At 43.4% G+C, this 14,088-nt stretch overlaps 2 protein-coding genes across 2 annotated transcripts; one reads left to right on the top strand and one right to left on the bottom strand.

The window, feature by feature from the left end:
• Positions 1–1,237: 1,237 nt before the first annotated feature.
• Positions 1,238–5,518, top strand: LOC139460940 (scavenger receptor class F member 1-like). Its single transcript, XM_071242415.1, has 4 exons — positions 1,238–1,337; positions 1,879–2,376; positions 4,047–4,170; positions 5,355–5,518. The coding sequence occupies exons 1-4, from the start codon at positions 1,238–1,240 to the stop codon at positions 5,515–5,517; spliced, it is 885 nt and encodes a 294-aa protein (XP_071098516.1). The 3' UTR covers position 5,518.
• A 6,773-nt stretch (positions 5,519–12,291) lies between these two features.
• LOC139461286 (uncharacterized) lies at positions 12,292–13,146 on the bottom strand. Its single transcript, XM_071242914.1, has one exon. The coding sequence runs from the start codon at positions 13,144–13,146 to the stop codon at positions 12,292–12,294; it is 855 nt and encodes a 284-aa protein (XP_071099015.1).
• Positions 13,147–14,088: the final 942 nt, after the last annotated feature.

Below are 14,088 nucleotides of genomic sequence, written 5' to 3'. Positions count from 1 at the left end.
ATCTCATCATGAATGACGCATTATTCATATCACATGAGAAATAAGAAATTTCTCATATCACACATATCAAATGGCATATGTCTCATACCAAGTGAGAATATCCCACCTAACATGACACTTGCCATACATATCCTATACCGCATATTATATACCACATGTCAATTGCCACATACCATGTCAGATAATACTTGGGGCACGTCAACGGACGCATGTTATATGCCACGTGACACATACCACATGAAACAAGACACATGATACAAACGACATGCACGATATCACGTTCCACATATCACGTAATAATGTCAGATGTGACACGACACATGACACCTACTAAATAGCACATGTCACACGGCACTTAAATATCGCACACAAAAACAGATTTGTCATAACTCATGACACAGATAACATTTCAAATACCATATTTCATATACCAGATATCACATACCAAATTTTAAATACCAGATATAACATGCCGCATATCACATACCACATATCACATGCCACATTTCATATATCACATGGCAAATTTCAAATACCAAATATAGCATGCCACAATTTAAACATCACATACCATATGACACATGGCACATATCACATTTCACGCATCTCATACCACATGCCGCATGACATAGATCACATGCCCCATATACAATCACACAACACAGATGTCACATTGAGGCTGTCAACATGTCAGTCTGGATCGTGTGATTAAACTCGCTGACCTGGTTCCTTACATATCATCGTTTCCCAACTTCATGGATTGATGTGCATGATGTAATCATAGGATTGCCTGGTGCAGACTTTGTACAGATCAACGTCTTGTATGTGCAATATTGACTCGTGTGACGTTTAACAGACAACAAGTAATATGCTTCATTTCATATTTTAACCAGGCACTGACATTGTTCCTTAATGACGAATCTGTGTGGTTAGTATACCTTTAAATACAAACACGGACCTGTCAATCGCATGGGTTTATATAAATACAGTTGATTTTTTGAACAAAAGCGTACAGTATGATGTCCTTGTAAATAGGGAATGAAAAAGTGAATCCAACTAATTCGATGAAATTTCAAGTTTCACAAATAAGCAACAAACACACTACCCTGTCTGTTTTCTCCCATCCAAGTGCTATCCGGAATCAAGTGAGTAGCAATGCATGCAGCTGTGTCTTATTTAAATTTTGTGGCATAAAAAATGTTTGTTATCTTAGCTAGCAGCATGAATGTAATGAAACATGTTTATTGTATATATGCATGATCACATCTATTTCTTCAGAACAAGTATGACCGAGTTAATTATGCTGTTCTTGATGTCGACTCTTGTTTCTTGCCAAGGTGAGAATGACGGAGGACAGTTCACCTGAATAAACCTGCAGTAGGCCTCAATGTAATGTTAGTAGGATGTATCAGGTGAGTGAGTGAAGGGTGTAACGCCGCTTTTAACATTATTCCAGTTATATCACGGCGTGTCAGTTTAATGTGGGAGGAAAGCCCGAAGTTATGCAGGTCTCAGACGTTTACCACTTTGGTGAAACCCATGAGCACGGGTATGGTGCTGACATAATCGGGGCGAACTTGGATTCGAACACACAATCATGGGTTTCTGGTGTGCCCAAGCGACGCAACGCTGCACAGTGAATCGCAGCGCCTTAGACGACTGGGCCACCCGTGCCCCCTCAGTAGGATGGATCAACTATGGACAGTGACAGAGCCAGTCGTTTCCGCTTTACTTTTTCTGAGTGTCTCTATTAAAACAAAACAAGTTGATGTTTTTCAGATTAATTTTCATGTCGACAGGTAGACTTATCTTATTCATTATGTAATATACTTGAATGTATCGTGCATACTAACTCAAGTGTTTAAATTCAATTCCCAGCGATGAATACAAGTTCTGTTTCTCCTGCCCCACCATGCAAGGACAACCAACGTTGTTCACAGTGTGACAGCACGACGGGATATTGCCTCGAGTGTACCATTGGGTATTTTGATGCGAGATGCGGTTCTGTTTGCAATAAGTATTGTTTGAAAAGGAAATGCGAACTTTCAAGCAATGGCAATGGCAACTGCACTGACGGTTGCGTATCTGGATACCAAGGTACAGCCTGCGAAATGCCATGCTACAACCCAGGAGGTACCTGTACAGCATGTCCAGGTGGTTGTGATGGAGGATATTGTCAGCTGGGCTCCTCCTGTGTGTCTGGATGTGTAGACTCCTACTATGGGACTGACTGTAAGACTTGTTCAAGTAGGTGCAAGTCCTGCAACAGGACGGCAGGGGAATGTGCTGAGTGTCACGCTCCATACGTTGGTCCGAAGTGTGAATGTCCACCCTGCAATGGAACTGATGAAGATTGCAGCTGTAAACACGCATCATGTGAGTATGTCTGTGGTCAACAATGTAAGCATAGCCTTGATACAAATGTAGGTAAATGTCCATAATAAACCTTCACATATGAATTACCCTTGAACAGTGTTCATTTCATCCAATACGTTCCTGGGGGCACGGGTGGCCAAGTTTTCTAAGGCGTCGCGATGCACTGTGCAGAGTTGCGTCCCTTGGGTATGCCAGAAACCTATGATTGTGGGTTCGAATTCCGGTTCACCTCGATTATGTTTCAAGGTTTGTCAGCACCATCCCCGTGCTCGTTGGTTTCACCAAAGTGGTAAACGTCTGAGATCTGCATCACTTCGGGCTTTCCTCCCACATTAAGCTGACACGCCGTGATATAACTGAACTACTGTTAAAAAGTGGTGTTAAACCCAACTCACTCACTCACACTCCAAGTTGTCCCTCCTTATGTATCTCTAAACATGTAAGACATGTGGCTACCCGGGATTGTATGCATGGTTGTATACCGGGATGTTCCTCCTTATGTATCTCTAAACATGTAAGGCACGTGGCTACCCGGGATTGTATGCGTGGTCGTATATCTGGATGATCCTCCTTATGTATCTCTAAACATGTAAGACACGTGGCTACCCGGGGTTGTATGCATGGTTGTTTACCTGGATGTTCCTCCTTATGTATCTCTAAACATGTAAGACACGTGGCTACCCGGGATTGTATGCATGGTTGTATACCTGGATGTTCCTCCTTATGTATCTCTAAACATGTAAGACACGTGGCTACCCGGGATTGTATGCATGGTCGTATACCTGGATGTTCCTCCTTATGTATCTCTAAACATGTAAGACACGTGGCTACCCGGGATTGTATGCATGGTTGTATACCTGGATGATCCTCCTTATGTATCTCTAAACATGTAAGACACGTGACTACCTGGGATTGTATGCATGGTTGTATACCTGGATGTCCCTCCTTATGTATCTCTAAACATGTAAGACACGTGGCTTCCCGAGACTGTATGCATGGTCGTATACCTGGATGCTCGACAAAACTACACCCATACATGTGTAGTATGTCTGGATGTTCTTGTTTTTCTGATCAGATGACAAGGACGTGTACCACGACACTACGAAGGTGTACATTCCCCTTATGCAGACACCTGCTGGATAGATGAATGTATAAATGAATTTGTTCAAAATGCTAAATCCTCAGTTTCTAATGTCACACTTGTAAAACTGCTCAACTCAGTTACTTCCTCAATACAGTACATCACTATGCATGTGCTCCCAGCAACTTATGCTGGAAGTAAGGACACCTAAATGGATCAGGATGTCAGGCTCGAAAGCAAGTATGTCATGGTACACAGAGAGTTGCACATCACAAATCACTGGACTCGATTGCGTGCAGGCCGTCGTTTTACAACGGGAGCATTCATATCGCTTAGTGCGATGTTAAAAAATACACCACACAGGCACCTTATCTACACGTGTGACACGCACATGTGTAATGTACCTTAATATTTTAAAATGTAAACTTGTTCCTTGCGCTGTATGACCATGCTCTTCATCAAGGCGAACGTAATATATTCGCTATTTGTTTGCTCAAGGACATGGAACAAGAGCTGATCTAGTGTGCATGACACTAATGACTAGTTCATTAAACATTTTAAAATATTTAGTCGCTCGTCTTTTTGCCAGATGGGAATGACGATCAGAAGACAGGCAGTGTGCTGACTTGGCTGTTGGCATCAATGCTACTTTTTGTGTCGGGCATCTTGCTGACACTCTGTCTCTGTTACTGCAAGCGTTTCCCCAAACAAAGGTGAGTTCGTCGCAGTGTTATGGTAACAGTCACTACACGACCCCTGTAGTGTGTTGTATGTTTATTTTACTTGACTCATGCTTCAAACCATACTTACTATTCACACCACTATGACTTATTTTGGGTTTTTGTCAGGATATGCTAGTAATTCATACACGTCAAATCTTCATTTCCCCACTGATCAAATCAACGTAATTTAGTTAAACTGTTCAATGGAGGAAATTGTTATCACACCTAAGAGAAGACAGTTAACTCCCTGACTGGGTTATTATTGCGCAATATTCACTTATGGTTAATGTGTGTTTGTTTGTTTGTTGTTTAATGCCGAAGTCAGAAATATTCCAGCTATATGACGGCGGTCTATAAATAACCGAGTTTGGACCAGAAAATCCGGTGATTGACATCATGAGCATGGGTCCACGCAATTGGGATACGATGACATGCATCAACCAAGTCAGAGAGCCTGACCACCCGATCCCGTTAGTCGCGTCTTACGACAGGCATAGTCAAGCATGGGTAGCTGGAAGATCTATTGAATTGATAATGATTATGTACATTTTAATAAGCATCAAGTTCGTTAGTGTCAGTAGTTTCTGATATGATTACGAGAAGAGATTAGGAACCAACATGCATCATAATATACCACAAGGTGGGGGAAAGGTCGATCCTTTTCTGAGAGAAGCAGGATCGGTTGGTAGCTTCAATGATTCCCAACACTTTAATCACTGATGTTCTTGAATGTGTAAAGCAACACTGGAATATCTGTCTAACGTATATGATTGCAGATTTAGTGTACGTTTCGACGCATTCTAACAGATCAGAAATGTAAGATTATGCTTCTGGTGACGATTGGTTGGTTTGGTTGTTGTTTCATATTCCAGTTATATGACAGCGGTCTGTAAAAAACTTAGTCTGGACCAGAGAATCCAGTGATTAATATCATGAGCATCGATCCAAGCAATTGGGATACGATGACATGCATCAGAGAGCATGACCACCCGATCCCATTAGTCGCCTCTTACGACAAGCATAGTCGCCTTTTATTGCAAAATGGGTTGCTAAAAACCTATTTTACCCGGGTCTTCGCGGGTTTCTGGTGACGAAACGATAATAGCTCATGTACGCATGTGAAAATGTAGTTTATGCACAAATATCCTAAATATATGCATATCTCCATGTTGCAGGGAACAGGAGGAGCACCAGGATCAGATGCAGCAAGAGGAGTTGGTGTATCTGCAGTACTTACCTACAGTACAGGGAGATACACTTAATACTAACCGTCATTCGAATCATGCCTATTATGACGTTATCGATGGCGAGAAGGGTCCCGCCATTGTGTTCCTGTGACCGCTGATTATATGTAACCTATTTTATGTCGTATGTGTTCCTGTGACCGCTGATTATATGTAACCTATTTTATGTCGTATGTGTTCCTGTGACCGCTGGTTATATGTAACATATTTTATGTTGTATGTGTTCCTGTGACCGCTGATTACATGTAACCTATTTTATGTTGTATGTGTTCCTGTGACCGCTGATTACATGTAACCTATTTTATGTCGTATGTGTTCCTGTGACCGCTGATTATATGTAACCTATTTTATGTCGTATGTGTTCCTGTGACCGCTGATTATATGTAACCTATTTTATGTCGTATGTGTTCCTGTGACCGCTGGTTATATGTAACATATTTTATGTTGTATGTGTTCCTGTGACCGCTGATTACATGTAACCTATTTTATGTTGTATGTGTTCCTGTGACCGCTGATTGTATGTAACCTATTTTATGTTGTATGTGTTCCTGTGACCGCTGGTTATATGTAACATATTTTATGTTGTATGTGTTCCTGTGACCGCTGATTGTATGTAACCTATTTTATGTTGTATGTGTTCCTGTGACCGCTGATTACATGTAACCTATTTTATGTTGTATGTGTTCCTGTGACCGCTGATTACATGTAACCTATTTTATGTCGTATGTGTTCCTGTGACCGCTGATTATATGTAACCTATTTTATGTCGTATGTGTTCCTGTGACCGCTGATTATATGTAACCTATTTTATGTCGTATGTGTTCCTGTGACCGCTGGTTATATGTAACATATTTTATGTTGTATGTGTTCCTGTGACCGCTGATTACATGTAACCTATTTTATGTTGTATGTGTTCCTGTGACCGCTGATTACATGTAACCTATTTTATGTCGTATGTGTTCCTGTGACCGCTGATTATATGTAACCTATTTTATGTCGTATGTGTTCCTGTGACCGCTGATTATATGTAACCTATTTTATGTCGTATGTGTTCCTGTGACCGCTGGTTATATGTAACATATTTTATGTTGTATGTGTTCCTGTGACCGCTGATTACATGTAACCTATTTTATGTTGTATGTGTTCCTGTGACCGCTGATTACATGTAACCTATTTAATGTTGTATGACTTATCTATACACAACTGTTCACTGTCTATTGAGCTATCAATTCTACTTTTTTCAAGCGCCAGGCCCGCTAGTTGTTGATGTCGTTGTTTTGCCAGCACACCCCCGTCGGTTTTATCAGTGGTGATCCTCTGTTTGTTATTCCGCCCTCATTAAGCTGACCCTGTTCCCAAAGTACATAGCACTATACAACAACAGCAACGTTAAAAACATGTGACGTATATATGGTGACAATGATGATGATGTCATGAACGTTGATGCCTCTACCCTACACAGTATACATCGTTACTACCAGTTGACAATACATGGGTCTATCAGCAATGAAACCAAAGTTGTTGTTATCATTTAACGTGTATAGAATACACGAAAGACGAGAAGCATCATGGCTGAAGCACCTTGATGAAAAGGGACTTGTGTCGCTTTGACTCAGTGGGGTATGTGTTTGTACTAATGTGCCTTAAATTTGCAAGTAGTGTACACTAATTCTTAATTTTCTTAAAAGGTTGAAAAAGATCGGGTGTGATATATTTGTACATTATAGTAATAAACTTTCGACACTGCACACATGCTGATGTTTGTTATCATTTCTCTATAAACTTTGATGAAAAACATGTGTGTATCCATTAAACCAACACAACTTATGTAATTGCTGTGTGGTACGTCTATTTACTTGCTTTGAAGGGTGATGTGACAAAGTAACTTAAGAATAGATACACTCCAATGTATTCTAGCCCTATACGGGTAGGAAGTTCATTCTGGAAACAAAAGTGAGAACCATTGGCACAGTCTTCAACGATGTTCCTGATAGTGTAATACATTGCACATGGTGTACAGACATTGACACAACAGTGTCTGGATGCCGGTCTGCTCTCGTGTATGTTCATGTATAATGTGATAATGAAGGTTGATGCGAGTCTGCAACAGAATATCCAGTGGTTGACATCATGAACATCGGTATATCGGTAACGATGACATGCATCCACCAAGTCACGGAGCATGATAATTAGATCCCGTTAGTCACCTCCTCCGATAAGCATGGGTTCCTGAGACACATTCGAACACTTATGTTCACGATTGGCTTTAACGATGAGCAATTAGATTGAGTTTATTTCTTTGCTAGTTGATTAACCCAGCACTAAGCAATATACCTGCTATATGGCGACGGTCTGTAAATAATCGAGCCTGGAGCAGACAATCCAGTAATTGACAACATGAGAATCGCTCTACGCAATTGGGATACGATGACATGCGCGCCTGACCACCGATCCCGTTTCGACTTCGTACGACAAGCATGGGTTGCTGAAGACCTATTCCTACCCGGATCATCACGGGTGCAACCAAATTTGCCTCACTTGTCTTTCATTATAGAAATGTATATCCTATATTTCCATCGTCCATCAAGGCAAAAAACTTAACAATATCAAATGCGTTAACGTGCACAAGGGAGGCTCAACGAACATATTTGTAGATTTGAAACCATAACACAATAGGTTGTATTTCCGGGTAGAACAATGCCTGTTTCGTTCTACTGTGAGTTTAATTTAATCATTTGTTGAAGGAACACAACACACAGTTCATCCGGTACAAACGCACAATAGTGTCATTAATCATCAACCCAACAACACCATACATTTAAATGGCCCGGGTTATAATTTATCGAACCAAGCGTCTAGTTTTCATAACCCCTTAATATTTCACCTGGTAAAACAGTGGACACGTAAATCCTAACCCGCTCACTCAGAAACATATATATTTAGTCACAAGAATGCCTCTGTTAATAACAAGTGATGTCACTAGAACTGTTCCTGTCCGAGTTGCATTGTTGCCGAAGGTTGGCGTCACCGACCACGGCGAGTTTAAAACAATAGAATAATGGAAAGCTCGTATCTCAACGTGGCGAGACTTAACAGATAAACTCTGCTTGACCTTCCGCCTTGTGTACAATAGATACAGGCAGTGACACAGCAGGTCACCTGGAGCTGTCCTAACAAGCGGAATGTTGACAACGAAGCTGCATACGGAGATCGCCTGCAACACGTGGTACTTGCGTTATTGTCGTTGTGGTAAATGCATACAACAGCTACTGCTTCAGACATACCCTAATAACACACGCGCATACTATACCTGGTCCCATAGAGTGAGTGTGTGAGTATGGTTTTACGCCGCTTTTAGCAACATTCCAGCAATATCACGGCGGGGGACACCAGAAATGGGCTTCACACATTGTACCCATGTCGGAAATCGAACCCGGGTCTTCGGCGTGACGAGCGAACGCTTTAACCACAAGGCTACCCGACCTCTCCTTGAGTACATGGATTAAGAACAAGTTTATAAAGAGATCTTAAAGCAACTGTTGTTTTATTGTTTCGCAGGGATGAATTAAAGTTGATCAGCAATATTCTTTTTGTCTGGATCCCTATCATAAAATTAATGTCACGTGACAGTTAATACAATACAAATATTATGAAGTTATCACATATAAATTGGAAAAAAATACATTATTTAATAAGAATGCTTGAAAATAACCCATGCTTGTCTAAAAGCCGAATAAAATGTGGTACCTTTACAAAACGTCCCCATACCCCTTATTATACTGTGTCAAGAGTGGCCCTGTCGTCAAAGGCGCCACAATTCGCTGTGTGGGGTTGCCTCCCTTGGGAACACCAGGAACCTACTATTGTGGATACCAAATCCCGATGTGCAACGTGGATGATTCTAGGTTTCCCAGCACCAAACGTGTGCTCGTTGGCTTTATCGCAGTGATCTAACTTGAATGCCCTTCAAAGTTGCGTTAAACCCACCAACCTTATTCATCACATCGCATATGCACAGAGTCATTCGTGATCGTTGATCTTCCTCCATATTTCCCACGCATGAGTTCAGTTTTGATATACAGTAAGCGACGTGCACCGAATCCAACAACTAGCATTAGCTGGTGTCCATGACATGTCCCAGACAACCGGGATATGTATTCTTTAGCATATAGCAAGAACAACAACCAGAAGTACACAAAGGCACACATCGGAGATATTGGTCCTTCCAACACATTTCCCTGAAATATATTATCAACACTGACTGACTGAGTATGGTTTTACGCCGCTTTTAGCAATATTCTAGCAATATCATGGCGGGGAACACCAGAAATGGGCTTCACACAGTGTACCCATGTCGGGAATCGATCCCGGGTCTTCGGCGCGACGAGCGAACGCTTAAACCACAAGGCTACCAGGCCGCTCGTATATTATCAACAAATACACATATAGACATATATAGATAATAACGGGATCGGGTGGTCGCATCTGATCCTGGTGCTCACACACACATATATATTTAGAATTTTTGGTTCGTATGCTACATTTTCTCATGCGTACATTACCTATTATCGTTTCGCCACCAGAGACTCGTGAAGATTCGGGGTAAAATATGTCTTCAGCAACCCATGCTTGCCGCAAAACGAGACTATGCTTGTTGCAACAGGAGACTAACGGGATCGAGTGGTCAGGCTCGTTGGTTGGGTACATGTGATCGATCCCAATTGCGTGGATCGATGCTCACTGTCTGGTCCGGACTCGATTACCCACTGACCGCCGTCATATAGCTGGAATACTTCTGAGTGTGGACGAGAAAGTAGACACAATACATAACAACTTCTTTCTTTACTTTAAGGCGATATGGTTAACATTATAAACCAACTTTCTTCCCTCGCGTTTGAAAATAATAAAGCGGTTACTAAGCATGATGACATATGGACCCGGCATGCTACATTCTCGTCTATTCAAAAAGTGTCACTCAGGCCTTTAACCCTTTAGACATCTGACCCAAATGAAACTCCCGGTGTAAACACGCCGGCTGTACTAAACAATTACTAACTAAACAAAACGACACTGTTAAGAGACCGCCTCCATGGTCTAGTGGTAGAGCGTCTGCCCAGAGAGTGGAAGGTCCGGGGTACGATCCCCAGCCGCGTCATACCAAAAGACGTTAACAGATGGTACTTGTTGTTACCCTGTCTGGCGTTCGGCATTAAGGGGCACAAAAAAAGAACTGGTCGGCTCGGAGTCAGTATACTGTGTCTGATTGGGATATTTATGTTAAACTGCGGCATGGTATCTCAGTGAGCAAGCACTACAAATCAGCATCAGTCCGGACTACTACAAACCGCCACACAAACACACAAACGCACATGCACGTTGCTTTATAAGTGCAATAATCTTGGACGCGACGTTAAACCCCATTCCACCTTACCTCACCTCACTGTTAAGAAGAAAGGGAAATCACCGTCCCAATACGTCTGAATATATTCAGACTAAAAGTACATCTGAGCAGATAATTCGAACCACCAGCATATGTTGCGAAAAAGGTTTCAACGAAACCTAAAGCTAAGGCAGTTATTCTGGGACCGACAGTGAGGCTACTGTGACGTGCATGCCAGATTTTACATAATGCTGGGCACGCTGCAACATGGCCCTAGGCCCCACTGCATAGAGCTGAGAGGTGAATGAATGGGCGGGACACCATGGCTAATTGAGCAAAAATAATAACCACGGAAACTATGGATAGGCGAAGTTCCATGATCAGGTATGAACGACCATTACTATCCAAAACCTTACAAAACCTTAATATCTTACAATGATAATCACAATCCTGAACACCAGTAGTGAGTGTGAGTATTCCAGTTATATCACGGCGTGTCAGCTTAATTTGGGAGGAAAGCCCCAAGTGATGCAGCTCTCAGACGTTTACCACTTCGGTGAAACCCACAAACACGGGTATGGCGCTGACAAACCTAGAAACACAATCGGGCGAACCGGGATTCGAACCTACAATCATAGGTTTCTGGCGTGCCCAATGGACGCAACTCTGCAAAGGGAATCGCGGTGCCTTAGACGACTGGGCCACCCGAACCCCCACAAACCACAGATGTATACATGTACCCACTATGCTATATTGCTATCTGGGGCAAGTGGTTTCAAAGAACGCACTCAGTCATGTCACCTGACGTGACATTATAAGTAGACTGTCGTACACGGTTGTATCGCTGGCCAGACCAAGTCGCTCCTCAGGAAGGAGTAGAATCGCCCAGAGGGGTGAAAGGTAGTCAGACATTGACGATTGTGTTAAAAGAAAGCAACACTTTAATCCTACAGATGTGTTTATCAATATCCATTATATATATTATTAGCGTGGAATATCCATACTGATATGTGTGACAGTAACTGATATTGTTCCCTGTTCCCTGATTGAAGCTAGCCGGGCCCCCTACATACAGTAGATATCTGTGTTAATATTCTGTGGAAGGGTAACTCGGTAGCTCAAAACACGAATGTGTGGGGAGTCCCCTTGAGAAGGCTGCAGTTAGATAAGAGTGGGACAAACACACGACAGCGTGGACAGTATCTGGGTGCTGAGGTGCGCTTTGCGGGGTGGAGGTAAGGATGTGTGGTGAGAGGGGTGCGGGGTTGAGTTAGGTCAGTGCCGTTTGAGGAAGTATGAAAATGTGGAAGTGCAGGGTGAGGCAGGCAGGTGCGGGGTTAAGGTTGGAAGTGCGGGGTTGAAGTTGGAAGGTGCTGTTTGACTAGGTATGCGCATGTGGAAGTTCAAGGTTAAGGGAAGGGGTGCGGGGTTGAGGCAGGGGGAAAGGGTTTGAGGCAGGGGGTGCAAAGTTGGGGTAGGTGGTGCGGGTTAGGGGTGGGGAGGTGCATGGTTGAGGCAGGGGTGCGGGGTAGAGGTGGGGTAGCGGGGTTGAGGTGGGGGTGCGAGGTTGAAGTAGGGGGTGCGGGGTTGAGGTGGGGGTGCAGGGTAGAGGTGGGGGTGCGGGGTTGAAGTAGGGGTGCGGGATTGAGTTGGGGAGGTGCTGGATTGAGGTAGGGGTGCGGGATTGAGGTGGGCAGATGCTGGGTTGAGGGAGGGGGTGCGGAGTTGAGATGGGAAGGTGCGGGGTTGAGGCAGGGGGGTGAGGGGTTGAGGTGGGGAGGTGCAGGGTTGAGATGGGCAGGTGCGGGGTTGAGGCAGGGGTGCGGGGTTGAGGTAGGGGTGCGGGGTTGAGGTAGGTGGTGTGGTGTTGAGGTGGGGAGGTGCAGGGTTGAGGCAGGGGGTGAAGGGTTGAGGTGGGGGTTGCGGGGTTGAGGTAGGGGGTGCGGGGATGAGGTAGGGAGGTGCGGGGTTGAGGCTGGGGGTTCGGGGTTGAGGTTGGGTTGGCAGGGTAGAGGTGGGGAGGTGCAGGGTTGAGATGGGCAGGTGCGGGGTTGAGGCAGGGGTGCGGGGTTGAGGTAGGTGGTGTGGTGTTGAGGTGGGGAGGTGCAGGGTTGAGGCAGGGGGTGAAGGGTTGAGGTGGGGGTTGCGGGGTTGAGGTAGGGGCTGCGGTGATGAGGTAGGGAGGTGCGGGATGCGGGGTTGAGGTAGGGGTTGGGCAAGCGTGGAGTAGGGAGAAAGCAGGGTGAAAGCAGGGTAGGGAAGAAAAGAGAAGTTTGGGATTGAAGCACTTATCACAAAGGCCTTTCTTCTTTTTTCGACATGGGGGCAATGTGTGAAGCCCATTTCTTCACTTCCGTGTTGATTATGCTGGAAGTGTGATAAAAGCAGCATCAAGCTTAACACTCACTCATTTTACAACCAAGCCAATGGAGCCAATGTGTTCACGGGTATATTGCTTTTGTGTGCTGTTTGAGCATCTGTGACGTTATCCTATAGTTTGAACGTGGCATGATATTTTTACAAATGAAATAAATGTTTGTTATCAATAATTCACTATCATGAACGAATATCGAAAAGACGGACGTATTAGTTTTATTTGACACTCAAGTTAATGTTTTGTCGGAAAACACATGATTTGCCAAAGTCTACAACGACACACAATAGTATGGTGCGATATATATTTATATTGTATATATATTGTTATATATTGTTGTATTTCATTTATTAACAATGTTTGTAACGTTGTAATATTTTTACAATTGAGATTCGGTAGATAGATAGATAGATAGATAGATAGATAGATAGATAGATAGATAGATAGCATGTTGCCGGAATATAGGCGAGTGTGTGTTAACAAACACACAAAGCATAAAAAACTTGTTTGAGCGTTCGGGCTAGTCTTGTCACGCATACGGGTTACACTGATGCGATGGGCAGGTTGAAATAGGTTGTACTTAAAACAGCAGAGTGTCTGACCTGGATCCGGCATGTTGCCGTGGAAGAAGCACTACATTCGTTGTTATATCAGTAAGGAAACTACACATCGTATCATACATAGCGCGAACATTTACAGTTGCCTGTTTGAACATGTAGATGCAGTGTCAATGTGAGAGCATTCAACTTGATATTCCTAGCGAGAGTGGAGGCTTTGTATGGGACGGCAACTCGTTGTTGGTGTGATGTGGACTACAGCATTGTTATACCTGCAGAGGAACGATATCAAGGTCGCGGTGCCCTGTGACGGAGAATGTGTTACTGCCCCTATTGCTCACAATCATACTGGCA

The sequence above is a fragment of the Haliotis cracherodii genome, unplaced genomic scaffold, assembly GCF_022045235.1.
Source record: "Haliotis cracherodii isolate W230 unplaced genomic scaffold, xgHalCrac1.p SCAF_14, whole genome shotgun sequence".
NCBI lineage: Eukaryota > Metazoa > Mollusca > Gastropoda > Lepetellida > Haliotidae > Haliotis > Haliotis cracherodii.
This window is presented reverse-complemented; position numbering and strand designations above follow the sequence as displayed.